This window comes from Ischnura elegans (genome assembly GCF_921293095.1).
Source record: "Ischnura elegans chromosome 13 unlocalized genomic scaffold, ioIscEleg1.1 SUPER_13_unloc_4, whole genome shotgun sequence".
In the NCBI taxonomy this organism is placed as follows: Eukaryota; Metazoa; Arthropoda; class Insecta; order Odonata; family Coenagrionidae; genus Ischnura; species Ischnura elegans.
The window spans coordinates 4,337,116-4,349,938 of record NW_025791660.1 but is presented as its reverse complement, the minus strand read 5'-3'; the positions used below and the strand labels follow the sequence as shown (position 1 = coordinate 4,349,938).

Here is a 12,823-nt window from a genome sequence, read left to right as displayed (position 1 = left end):
ATTTTAGGACAGCGAGAAATTATTCTTTTAAAAAGAATCAAACGCGACCATTTTCCTCTGTTTTCTTCATTCTTTTTCAATGTAATATAGATCTTCCCTTTGTGGAGCTACACACACACACACACGTTCCTCATCAACACCTGATCCTTTTTATCTGGAAACTTACCCTTCCCTATCCCAACCTCGTAATAGAAACGGCGCACAGTGGTCCGGATTGCGACAAAGTAGAACAAAAAATCAGATTTTTGCAGGATTGTTTTGAAAATTGCACCACAAATGTTTTTTTTGGCATACTCACTCCATTTCTGCAGTTATTTTTGCAATTACAACATTATTTTAGAAAATCTTGAGGAATTATAATTCATAATTATAATCCTCCTTAGGATACCTGGAATTAGGGTGGTGACAGAGTTTCCATTGGAATATATGCACCTAATTTGTTTAGGGGTGATGAAGAAGATGATGGTGTCATGGACAAGTGCTGTTCATAGAGTGCGGCTTCCATCCAGAAGCATAGCTTTTCTCAATCAGGATATTTTCGGACTTCAAAAGTGTGTGCCCACTGATTTTTCAAGGAAGCATAGGGCAATAAGTGAGTGAGTTTTGATTGGAAAGAAGAATTTTATTTTTTGGATTTTTTTATGATGGACCTCTTGTAATTGAATTTTTGGATATTTCAAAGTCTTTAACTGGTCCCTTGATGTTCGATTTATCCAAGTTTCAGGGTTGTGTTTGGAAACAATAGCATATCAAATCCAAAGATGATTTCTGTATGCGTGGTGTGGCAAGGTTCATAAAACTATTGGCTTGAAACATTAGCCGAAAATAAAACTTCGTGTGGATTCGAAACTTCTCATCATAGGCAGATCTCGGGGGAGGCATTTGCAGTTACAACAAACCCTCCACCGTAAGAATAGGGTAGTTTCCTTCATCAAAGAAACCGAAAGGCATTGATTGCGATTTGTTACCCACCATTACTTTACTCATAATATACGAATTATTTCGTTTTAGAAATACCTGTTTAGACGAATGGCAATGGTCCATTTTTATCCTCATTTGAAAACGGCCAGATTGGCGCCCATGTGATGCCACTCCACGTGACGTCACAGGGACCTAGTTTCTATATAAGAAGATAGAGGTTATACGTCGTCTGAGATTATAAATGCATGCATGAGGTGCAGAGCTCAGGGAAACATGTCTTAATAATCACCTATTAAAACTGGCTAAGGTCGGAAAGTTTTCTTCCTTTGATAAGATATTAATAAACCTTTTTTAAGCCAAGCGCCACCTGCCAGAAAGGTACTCAGCTACCCGATAGCATCCTGCGTCCTATCAGCGCTCAGAGCCTCGATCAAGGTCACCTCACATGGCGGGAGGGGGAACCAGAAATACGTCACACGGAGAGATTTCCTTACCCGTCGCGTTTTCGCACGCTTGAAAATTTTCACTTTTCATTTAATCGCGAAAAATAGATATCGTCATTTAAAAATCTAAAAGCGTGAAATACGTACTCCAGGAGTCTTTTTCACTGTCTATATCTTCCGATATAGGCAGTGAAAAAATAATAGAAAACCACCCTATTATTAGCTAATCCTATAGAGAACTCACCTCCTGCTCCCACTACTGCACTATCATCCGAATGGTTCCACACATAATTTTTATGCTCACATAGGGTAGGGTTTGAAAACATTAACATTTGAATAATCAATGCTATTGGAAAAGACAAGGTTAGTGGTCAAGAGTGGAAAAAAATAATCTTTTCTGAGGGTCCATCACCTTTACTTTCTAGGACACAACATTTCATCATCATCTTTCTGTTGTAGATTTATTTGTCGAACTAATTAATTTTTCTATATTAAATATGGTATTAATAAAAACTGACCTTCTTTATATGGCAACATAACACTTGGACAATGTCTGAATGGATTGCACACTACACCCAGGTACAATGTTTTTCACTAAAAATACACCAATACTCTGAATATTCTCAGGAATTTCTCCATACACTGTCTCAAAATGATAAATCCAAGTTTTCAATAGAGGCACTATCACAAACAGGCAGGGATGGGCAAAGCAACAGACTTATTTTCAACTTTGATTAGAGAAGTTGCAATCGCTCGAGAACAGCCATTTTTTCTCATGTTTGCTCTTGCACTCCATTCAAGTTTTCCCCCTTTTCTGTAGAAGTGGGGGTCTCATTTGTATTGGAAAGAATGCGGTTCTCTTGCATCAATCGATTCGAATTATGTATCTTCATCAGCCTCCTCGTTACCGTTTCCGGGGATAGCATGCTCCTTTTGCACTTCCGCGGGCTACATTCTTCATTCTCCTTCAGGAGCTAGAGAATTTTCCTCTTCCTAATCACGGGGCGATCTGGAGAGAATGTAATGTCCTGATTCGTGTATTCTATTAACATTATTCTCAAAGGGTCTTGCATCATTTTCCAGCTCATATACTGTCTGTAAAAAAGCAAGATACCCGAGTTTGAGGAGCTTTAGCGTCTTAACGAAGCAATCAACTTCAATGCAAGAAAAATCATACGAAAGAGAATGCATTTCTGTGTTGTAACATGTACTTAAAAAATCTTCGGCTTCATAATTTTTCCAGTTCTTAATTTTTTCCCCAAAAGCACCCGTTTTATGCGCGTAAAATCAAGGTTTCCTAATTTGAGCGCTTGGCACAACCGTAATTTTCGTTCCTATAACTACAATCTTGATATGAAGAAACCACATCTATCACTAGTAGTTAGCCGAAATCAAGCTGTTTATGCCACTAAAATTAACGGAGTTGTTGTACACAACGCAAAACCTCAGCTAACTTCCAAACCAGGGGGTCAATTGAAAATTGATATGTACTGTTGTCTTCCGTAGAATGTTAGTAATACATATACGTAGATCATACACGTTAAATGTCAGCAGTAAAACAAAAGTAATAAACAGGCAGCGAACCGACAGCGCAGTCCCCCACCTGTTTACTGGCTGTAGTCCAACAAGTAAGGAGCGGAGAAAGCCGCTTCCGTAGCAGGGAGAGAACGGTCCAAGTAAAATTAGCCTCTTGGTGCAGCTTGGCTTCCGAGTTGCCCTCAGCGCCGATTCCTCTCTAAACGATAGTTTCGCCGGCGTTGCTGCAGGCGTCTTCGGGTTTGAAATGACGGACGCAGATGTTTTTCAGTCTTATATAAGGCTTAATTATGGTGAGGTGCGGCAAGGTATGGCAATTGGCTGGTTTGGGGATGAGTCTCTTCGAGGCGTTGGAGAGCGAGTACCTGTCCACCCTGTTGAAGCTTGGTGTTTTGGCTATTACGATAGCCTCTTCAATCAGCCGGGGAAATTATTGCTTCTGTCTGGTGATGAGTTTCCGAAGTACACGTTGTGCATTGGCCTTCCCCAAACATGCTCGGCGATGGCGGATAAACGAAGTGATCTATTCTTGGTAGCTCTTTGGTGTTCATTCATTCTGCATTTCAAGGCTCGTGATGTTTGGCACATGCACGAGTCTCCGCAAGAGCACTCCACTCGGTAAATTCGCCTTTGTATCTGGATGGCACTTGGCCTTTCATATGGGGTCGTCTGTCTCCTCGCCACAGGATTCTTGCAGAACACGACTAAGTCACAAAAGTGTCACTATGCCGTATTTTGCCACAACCCTCGCACCTTTTTCCGATATATCGGATGCATATATCCTTGAAATTCAGAATGGAAACGCACCAAAGGCCCACCAAAAATAGACAATTTCGTTTATCCGCCATCGCGAAGCACGCCCAAGATTTACTTCGAAAACGCTAAATGCTAAGAATTTTTGGGAGACAAATGGTTCCTGAACTGCCCGCATTCAGACGCTGATGAGCTGTGCGTCAATTTTTTCCGCCACTATACCTATCTTCAAAACTTCATCGCAAGTGGCCATTAAAACCTCTCGGGCAGTCTCCACCCGGACATCAGAATGGGGGACTACTTTTACCTCCGGAATGTTTTGCCTTAGGGAATTCCATCGTGAGTGATAATTTAACATTGGAGAGGCAGCGACTCCTCGGGATATTAATGTGGTTGTTTTCCCTTGCCTTCCTCATCGCAGCACTACAGCCGTTCAAGTAAACGTTCTCACGCCTGCAGTGAAATGAGAGTCGCTGTACTGACCACCGTAACCCCTACCTTATATGAAGATGAGCTGCTGCCTTCTCCTCCAGATGATGCGAGGCATATTTAGAAGCCTCCCATCGCCAAATCACGGCATTTCCAAAGGCTTTGTGTATTCTTTAGTTGGCCTATCTTGCCCAGGGATAGGTATCTGCTCGAATAACTGCCGCCTTTTCTCATGACTGCTTATTCGACATATAAAGTTGCTTATGTCGCTGCTAAATTTTATGACTAAATGTCAACACAACATCTGCATCCCCGGCGGACGCAGTCGCTGGCTGTAAACCTTTAACTGGGGGAGCGTCAAAATTTTTCTGCCACAGTGTGCGGGACATGAGCGGGGAAGATATTTTCCATCGACCCCGGGCGTGTCTAGCAGGTGGTGAACCCTCATAATCCGGGACTGCTCACCCTACCCCCTCACGACGGACCACGAATGTAATATGTCCTTTTTTCTTAATACATTAATTACTTACATCTCGTTTTTGTCCTTACGGTTGATCTTATTCTTTCATATTTCCTCAAGCTGTTCTTCGCTATTTTCTATCTATATTACCAAAATTGACCACCTTTCGATATATCGGGTGCCATGCACGTGGGTGAATTCTCTTTGCTAATCTAACAGTGGCTGCTCTTATATTTAACCAAACATTTTTATTTTGGCATAGTAAATTTAATTTTAAATTTTATTTAACGATTTAACGCAAGCGTATTGATAGAAACTATCCATAAAAAAGATTTTTTCCTTGGCAATAAATAAATATAAACACCCAAAGGCACCTTTGAAGGCGACAATGATGCAAGATTACCCTCAAATGTAACGTCATATAATCTTTATGAGTGGAGAAAGAGGAATCCTCTAGTTAACCTAAAATGCATTTCTTCATTCTGAAAAGGTATTAAAATGTGGAAGTCGTCTAGACTTTTTCTTTATTTTTCACAGATAAATTTTAAAATTACATATGCATACAAAGTATCATAAATTCTAGATATAAAAATGTGAACCTAGCTTTGTAGGAGGAACTTACGGCATTCCTCGGCGATTAGATACTGTCAGGATACGCTTAATCTTTTTCATATGTAATCTTTAATACATGTTTATCAGTCCGCCATGTGTTTCCAGACGGCTGAACGGATTGCGGCCAAAGTTTGTACATAAATGAATCTCTTGATCGCTCACTCCGTAGTACTACTTTTGGCTGCGTCCAACGTGTCCTCTGAATCATTTTCTCATTACCAAACCCTGCAAAGGCGCTCAGCGCCACCTAGCATCCAATCTCCACCCTCTGCTTACTCTCCCACCCTCCGATAACATCCCCATTCACTCTGCCAAAGTTTGTACATCTTCCACCTCCATTGCTGCCTTTTCTCGCAACTTCACCATTCTAAGGTTAATGGCCCACGATTATCCTTGCTTTCCTTTTAACCGTGCATTCCGACAAATCATGACGAATCGCTCAGCCGCGAGTGAAAACAGAGAAATAGAAATAAAATTGCATATCTTTTAACAATGAAAATAAATGACATGCTGGATTCATTAAACTAACAAACTCGGCCAGAAGCTTTTATTGTGCACTAATATCACATTATTTACAAAATGTGGACAAGAATAATTATTTTAACAAAGAACATTCAAAGAACAAATGATTAATTCTAAGAAAATTCGGAACCAATTAGAATATGACAATGAAGACTAGACTTAAAGCCAAAAACATTGGAAAACATTGTTCTTCACAAATGTACTAAGAGGCTCTTCTGTAAAAAGAATTTTCGCACATTCTGCACGACAAAGTCTTCTCTCTCGAGTGTATACGAAAATGTGTCACTGAGTGGTTCTTATTCGAGAGAGACTTTTCACACTCGTGTCATGATTTAATGCCTCTCCCCCCATATGCAAACGCATGTGACTGTCGAGAGAACATCTCTTTGTGAAATGCTTGCAGCAAATGCTACAAGAATAAGGTTTCTCTCCCGCGTGTCTTTGAGTGTGTAAGGTGAGCTGACTTTTCCAAGCGAAGGACTTGCTGCACAGGTGGCAGATAAAAGGTTTCTCTCCGGTATGTGTTCGCAAGTGATTGTCGAGAGTACTCTTCTGAGTGAAACACTTGCGGCAAATGCTACAAGAATACGGTTTATCCCCCGTGTGGGTACGTACATGTGTAACTAAGTTACTCTTATCCGAGAAAGCCTTTTCACACTCGTTGCAAGAAAACAGTTTCTCTCCCGTGTGCGTGCGCACATGTCTAACTAAGTGGCTCTTATCCGAGAAAGACTTTTCACACTCGTTGCATGAAAAAGGCCTTTCTCCTGTGTGAGTACGTACGTGCACGTAGAGAATGTCTTTCCTAGAGAAGGACTTGCTGCAGACCTTACATATAAAAGGCTTCTCTCCCGTGTGTGTTCGCGAGTGAATATCGAGATGACCTCTACGAGTGAAAGACTTGCAGCAAGTGCTACAAGAATACGTTTTCCCTCCTGTGTGTTTAAGTTTGTTTACGGTGAGGTCCCTTTTCTGAGTGAAGGATTTAGTCCCTTCACTGCATGAATATAGTCTTTTTTCCTTTCTCGAACCCACGTGATTGCGTAGATTTCTAGTGCTAGATGACTTTGAAGATGAACTTTGAGAAGTTGTTTTCTCTTCTAGAGTGATACTTCTCGTCAATCGTCTTCTATTTTTCTCGTCCCCTTTTCCTCCACTGGTTTCCTTGATAAGAATATTTTCTTTTCGCATAGGCTTTAGTCTTTTCCTATCCAGCCCACTTAAAGCATTTGAGATGGTAGGCTCGCAAGATCTTCTATGTCCGCTTGATAGTAGTGCTTCCAGAGACACATCTACGATTGATGATTCTGCTGCAGCATCAAATTTACGAGCAACAAAATGAATTGTCATGTGTTTCATTAGCTCCTTCTTGTTGTTGAACACATCTCTGCAGTTGAAACAATTATATGAATCTTCGTTTGAACTGTAACTCCTCCCTGGATTTTCGATCAAGCAATTAAGTATCTCCTCATTGCCTCCCATGATGGTCTCACAGCCACTTCTGATTTTTCTGCTTATTCTGATAAACCTAAGGTTATGTGAGGTATTTGGTGCATCACAACCACTTTTCTCCCCAACAACAGCCATTGCGGCTCCACCTCTGCTGCTTTTAAGTGATTCAATGTCTTTGGTATTACATTGTCTGACACCAGGAATTGAGCAACTTGATATCTCATCAGATTCAGAAGCACCACATTTCCCCAAGTCTTCATCTATCAGATTTTTCTCCATCTCTTCATGGGATGTTCCAGCCTTGGAATCAATTTGTGTCACCAAAGGTGTGGGACCAATGCATTCATCAATTGAATGATTCCTAAGATTTCCTTCTGCAAGCAGATATGAACTTGATGTTGTTTGCTCGGGCATTGCTTCGGCAGCCGGGACCCCTAGAGAAAAATTCAAATAGCAATTAACACAGTCAGCCATGAAATTTAAGACTACAACATCTTCTATTTAAAATCCATCGAATGGATGGAAAAATTCACAAATCAGGTGGTACAATTGCTTCCCAACTTCGACTTGAACTTAGAGACTTGATGTAAATGAATGGAGGGGAAAAGAACACATAGCATAAAAATGACGAGGGCAACAGGGGTGTAGTAGAACAAAAAAGACGAAATCATTATACAAATAATCAAGCACACACATATGACTTCCAATTGCAGGAAAAGAATAAAATTAGACCCCTTTAAGTATTGGTCCTTTAAAAAGGAAAAAATATTTTCTTTTCAATCGAATATTTAATGATTGGTGAGTATTTTCTAAATTAAAAAGGTACCTGAGCTCTTATTTGTGTTGGGATAGTAGCATTTCCAGTCTTTTTCATTATATGCAGTTTAATCATTTCCCAAGCCTTCTTCTGCAGAAAACCACTCCTAAAAACTTGAGAAGATATTTAATGAACCATTAAAATGCCAAGGGCAATGAAAGCAGAAAAGTTGGACTTGAACTTAGAGACTCGATATAAATGAATAATGGGGAAAAGAACGCATAGCATAAAATGACGAGGACAACAAGGGTGTGGAAGAACGAAAAAGACGTAAACATGGGTTAAAATGATACGCATTGCGACGATACGTACCATCAGATGAATTCGCCAACTCTAATGTCGTACGATTTCGATCCCCGGCTCCACTGGTTGGAAACCAGCGGCGATAGTGCATACCGTAACGTCATCCACTGACGGTGGACGGATCTTAACTGATAGAAAAACCACGTGGGTTCTACCGCACGCGATTACGAAACAAAAGGAAAATACGGCAATTTTTGAACCCAAATGCGAAGCACAGCAGAAACAAAACGACTTTGCTTGGATTGTGAATGGTTTTACACATTTATTGGTGACAAAAGAAAATAAAATGAACATAAATAACTTCCTTCTTAAATCTAACGAGGGACGGAATGATTATGTTTAGATGACACACTGATGGAAAAAGAATAAAGAATGCAATGCCCCACCAAAACAAAAACTAACACTAGTGCATAACAAAATTTATAATGGCCTCTCTAGGAATTTCTACGACAATTATGAATGACTGTTGGATTTTCCAACTTGAATTTTACATGCCCCACGTCCACACGTACTAAAGTGTCCAGCACTATTGGAATTTCAAGCACAAACTGCAAGGACAGGAGAATACAGGTTTTAGCTTCGGGACAAGCTTTTTCTTTGACGTTAAATGAAATCGTCCCTGATTCACTGTTACAAACTATCACCTCCACACAAGGTGTCTTCTTAGCGGAAGAAATGCTGATTGGAGTAGGGAGAGTGGATAGTTCACTATCCTGGGAGAGTACTTATGCGTCGAGATGTGGCTCCTCGTCGAGATCACCGCTTGGCGCGTCATCAACCCACACGCTTTTGGTGTCCTGAGGTTTTGCGGGATGACCGACGTATTTGCGTTACTCGATTTGATGAAATCTCCTTGACACAGCTCCTATTCCTCAATCCTCCGCCTTTTCCCTCCTCGGTGCGCTGCTGGCCTATTGCCAGGCTTACGGAGTACCTCTGACACCTAGCACCGCCCACTCACAGTTCAACAACCAACACCTCTCTACGTCTTGCGCCGGGCCTGGGTTTATATCGTAAATCACGTGACACAAAAACAATTGACACACGAAACCTGAAATCTGTTTAGAGCACGGCCGCCTGTCTGCTGCTGTGCCCGCGAATTTGAATGAGCAAAAGCTCGGGAATGGGAACGAGCGAAGTGAAACAAAGAAAGAAATAGACCGAATACAAAAATATTGCATTTGCGGGCCACACCGTCAAATTATACTAATAATCAAGCACACACATACGCATCACACATGACTTCCAATTGCAGAAAAAGATTAAAATTAGACCCATTTCACAATTGGTCCTTTAAAAAGGGGAAAAAATTTCCTTTTCAATCGAATATTTAATGATTGGTGAAACTTTTCTAAATTAAAAAGGTTACAAACAATGGCAATCACAATAAATTGTGTTGGTACTACATATGAGTACCTAGAAAAATAATTTGAAAAATTTCTGGATTTTTTTTCATAGAGCTTATTAAAAATTTATAGATAAAAGCAATGAACAAACAGCCAAAAGAAACTCCCTTGTGTGAAATATACCCAACTGCCATGAGATAAGCAATGGTTTGGAGGGGCACCGGGGGCAGATATTCCAAGTATGGCACGCAAGACTGAGCTCTTATTTGTGTTGGGATGGTAGAATTTCCACTCTTTTTCAATATATGCAGTTTAATCATTCCCCAAGCTATCTTCTGCAGAAAACCACTTCTTATAACTTGAGAAGATATTCAATGAACATTTAACATGCCAAGGGCTACGAAAGTACAAATTTTCAATAATCAGTAAAAAAATCACCACAGGCTGCCATCTTGTATTACGTCCTGCAGTATAGTTTTTGCACAGAAGTGGTCCACTAGATAGACGTCAATTTTAGTTGTTGTAGGATGTAAGCATATCAGATTTATTTTGGCTATCGCTTTCACCATCAATGGCAGAATCATGATACATTTTAGATAGAATAAGGACAAATTTATTATTTTGGGTCAGTATGACATTATATCGTACAATTCTTGTGGAAACTTAAGAAGGTGAATTCCCTGCTCTGCTTTTGGGTGGTAAAATTTCTCTCCGAATTCACCTCTTATTTCTTTTTTTGCACCAACGTATGTAGGCCTTTCTCTTTCAGCAATTATTTAGGCTAAAGGAAAAATAGATTTTTCTTCCCTGCTGTTCATTACATACATTGATGAACTCTGCTCCCGCATTAGCAGTAAAATAGGTTTATTTGCTGACGACCCCGTCATCTATCGTGAAATTAGTGATCACTCTGACTATGAAATTCTATCATTGGACTGAAACAACGTTCATTTCTGGAGCCAAGAGAGGGGACTCGAACTTTATCTGAACAAATGCATGACGGTACATTTCTTGCTGAATTCGTACAACTATAACCATGTTTATGCAGTGGATGGTATTAACATAGAGACAACATACAAAGTGAGGTACGAGGGAGTAACGATAACCTTGAACCTATTGTGGGGAACACACATATGAAATATTTGTGGCATAGCTCTGAAGAAATAAGGATTTGTGAAGCGTATTGTGGGAAGATTTTCAGATGAGAAAGTAAAAGAAAGTGCTATTTTGCACTCGTCCGACCGCACCTCGATAATGCAACGAGCGTATGGGATCAAGCAAAGAAAGACTTAATCAGCGAACTGAAAAAAATTACCAAGGAAGGCTGCGTGGTTCGTCAAAAACCGCTACCATTGTACAGAAAGCAATACCCAGATGTTATGTGAATTGGACTGGGAGCCACTGGGTACTCGAAGGCTGCATGCTAAGCTTAAATTTCTTGAACAGTTGAGAATGGATTTCTTTAAAAGCGACACGGAGGACAAAATACTAGAGCCCCACTATATTTCCAGGTCCGATAGAAGCGATAAATTAAAAGAGTTGTTTTGTGAAACGGGTAGATATGGGAATTTTTACCCCCGAGCCGTTAAGGATTTTAATAAACGCAAGTCCTAATTCCCGTAGAGCATATCCTTTTTATGTAAGAACAGCGGAAGTCCTAACACCCCTACCACACGCCTTTCAGTTTATTATGCAGATTGAATGTAGAATTATTTGATTGATATCAAGAATTCGGCTGTTTCTTAGCCATACTGATTTCATTTCTGGGGCATACCTCTCAATTTACTATTATGTCAACCATATTTTCTCCTCCAAGGAAGCTCCATGCCTAGTAGTTAGTAAAACCTAACAAAGCACCATTGCTAATCCCAAGGAAAAAAGGGTGAATAGAAATGCACTCATTTAAAAGATTTTCGCTAATTTTACCACGAATTCAAATCGGTTCAAAAGCTAAGCCAATTTTCGCCCTCATTTGACCAAGTTCCATGTTTACATTTTCAATGAACCCTGAAACTTACTTTTCATACTCAATTCTCAAACAAAATGCTCCATTCTGGCTTTCTGGGTTTATTATTTTGAGGATTCGCACATCCCCCCTTTTCACCTGCATTTCTGGAAAAAAGTGCGTGGCTACTCTGAGTAAATTTTTTTCTTTCAATAAACTAGTCTCCAAGCTTGGTTGAAGCAAGGCAGAATTCTTTTTATTCATTTAATATGACTCTTTAACTGTCAAAAATGCCAAATAGAGAAAATAAAGAAAAAATTCTTAGCCATTGCTCATTTACATTCCCAACAATTTCAGTGAAACAAAAATATTTTGTTAGGGAAGACCATTAAAAACGATTCAAATGACTACAAAAAAGTAAGTTAATATAAAACTTCTCCCCTATCCAATTACCACTTAAAATAAAGACAACAGGAAATATGGATGGATGACTAATTCAGGTTCTTCATCCTTCAGAATCAGTCACAATAAGGCCGATTTCAGAAGAGACCACTTTCCACATTCCTACATTCTCCGCATGGCACAAGGAAACCCAGAGTTTTGTCATCTGAAAGCGGTCTGAGTTTCAAGGTCAGTTGACGCTGTTGATGCTGCAGTGCCTGGCCGGTTAGAAATACGTGCAGTGGAGAACACCACATGATTTGACTGGTATGAAGGCATCGGTAGGGACATTAGATTATATTAAAGCACAGCACCATGCCATCTGAAAGTGACCTTAGCCTTACTTGTATGCAACTATTTGAGGCCCTTAAAAGCACTCATCCATGGCTTCCATTGTGGACTAATGGGACACAGTCAAATTTTCAATAATTGCTCTAGTCACAGTAAAAGTTGGCTAAATAAAAGCATTTACTTGCATATCCTACACATTAACATCAATCCCTCCAAGTACAGAGTTATTTGCAACCCGTAAGAGTACTCACCAAATGCAGACTCATGGGCAGTAGCTGAACTCTCAAATGGGTCCCCATCCTCACTTAAAGTAGGCTGGAAGTAATCATCAAGATATTAATCATGCACGAAAAGAGATTCAGGACTTTTTTTGAAAGGATTGATTTAAACTTTTTTATTAACCACATTATATAAAAATTTGGAATTCCACATAAATTTTTTCCTTACAAAATAAAAATATTTTCAAAACTTCAGGAAATTAAATATGGGTAGCTCCTGACAATCACAGGTAATTTATGTCATCATGTGAAAAAGAGCAAACAAATGAAACAC

The 12,823-nt window shown here is 39.9% G+C and overlaps 1 protein-coding gene across 3 annotated transcripts in view; it reads right to left on the bottom strand.

The window, feature by feature from the left end:
- LOC124173130 (zinc finger and SCAN domain-containing protein 2-like) overlaps positions 1-12,823 on the bottom strand; it is a 342,671-nt gene that overhangs the window by 316,188 nt on the left and 13,660 nt on the right. For 2 of the 3 annotated variants that reach the window (XM_046552636.1, XM_046552637.1), the window contains 2 exons: positions 12,523-12,586; positions 5,925-7,562 (listed from right to left, as the gene is read on the bottom strand). In XM_046552636.1, coding sequence (XP_046408592.1) covers positions 5,959-7,562; positions 12,523-12,586 — 1,668 coding nt within the window. In that variant the 3' untranslated portion in view covers positions 5,925-5,958. Of the gene's footprint in view, positions 1-5,924; positions 7,563-12,522; positions 12,587-12,823 lie in introns of those variants that run through there. The other variant, XM_046552638.1, reaches the window with a different exon arrangement.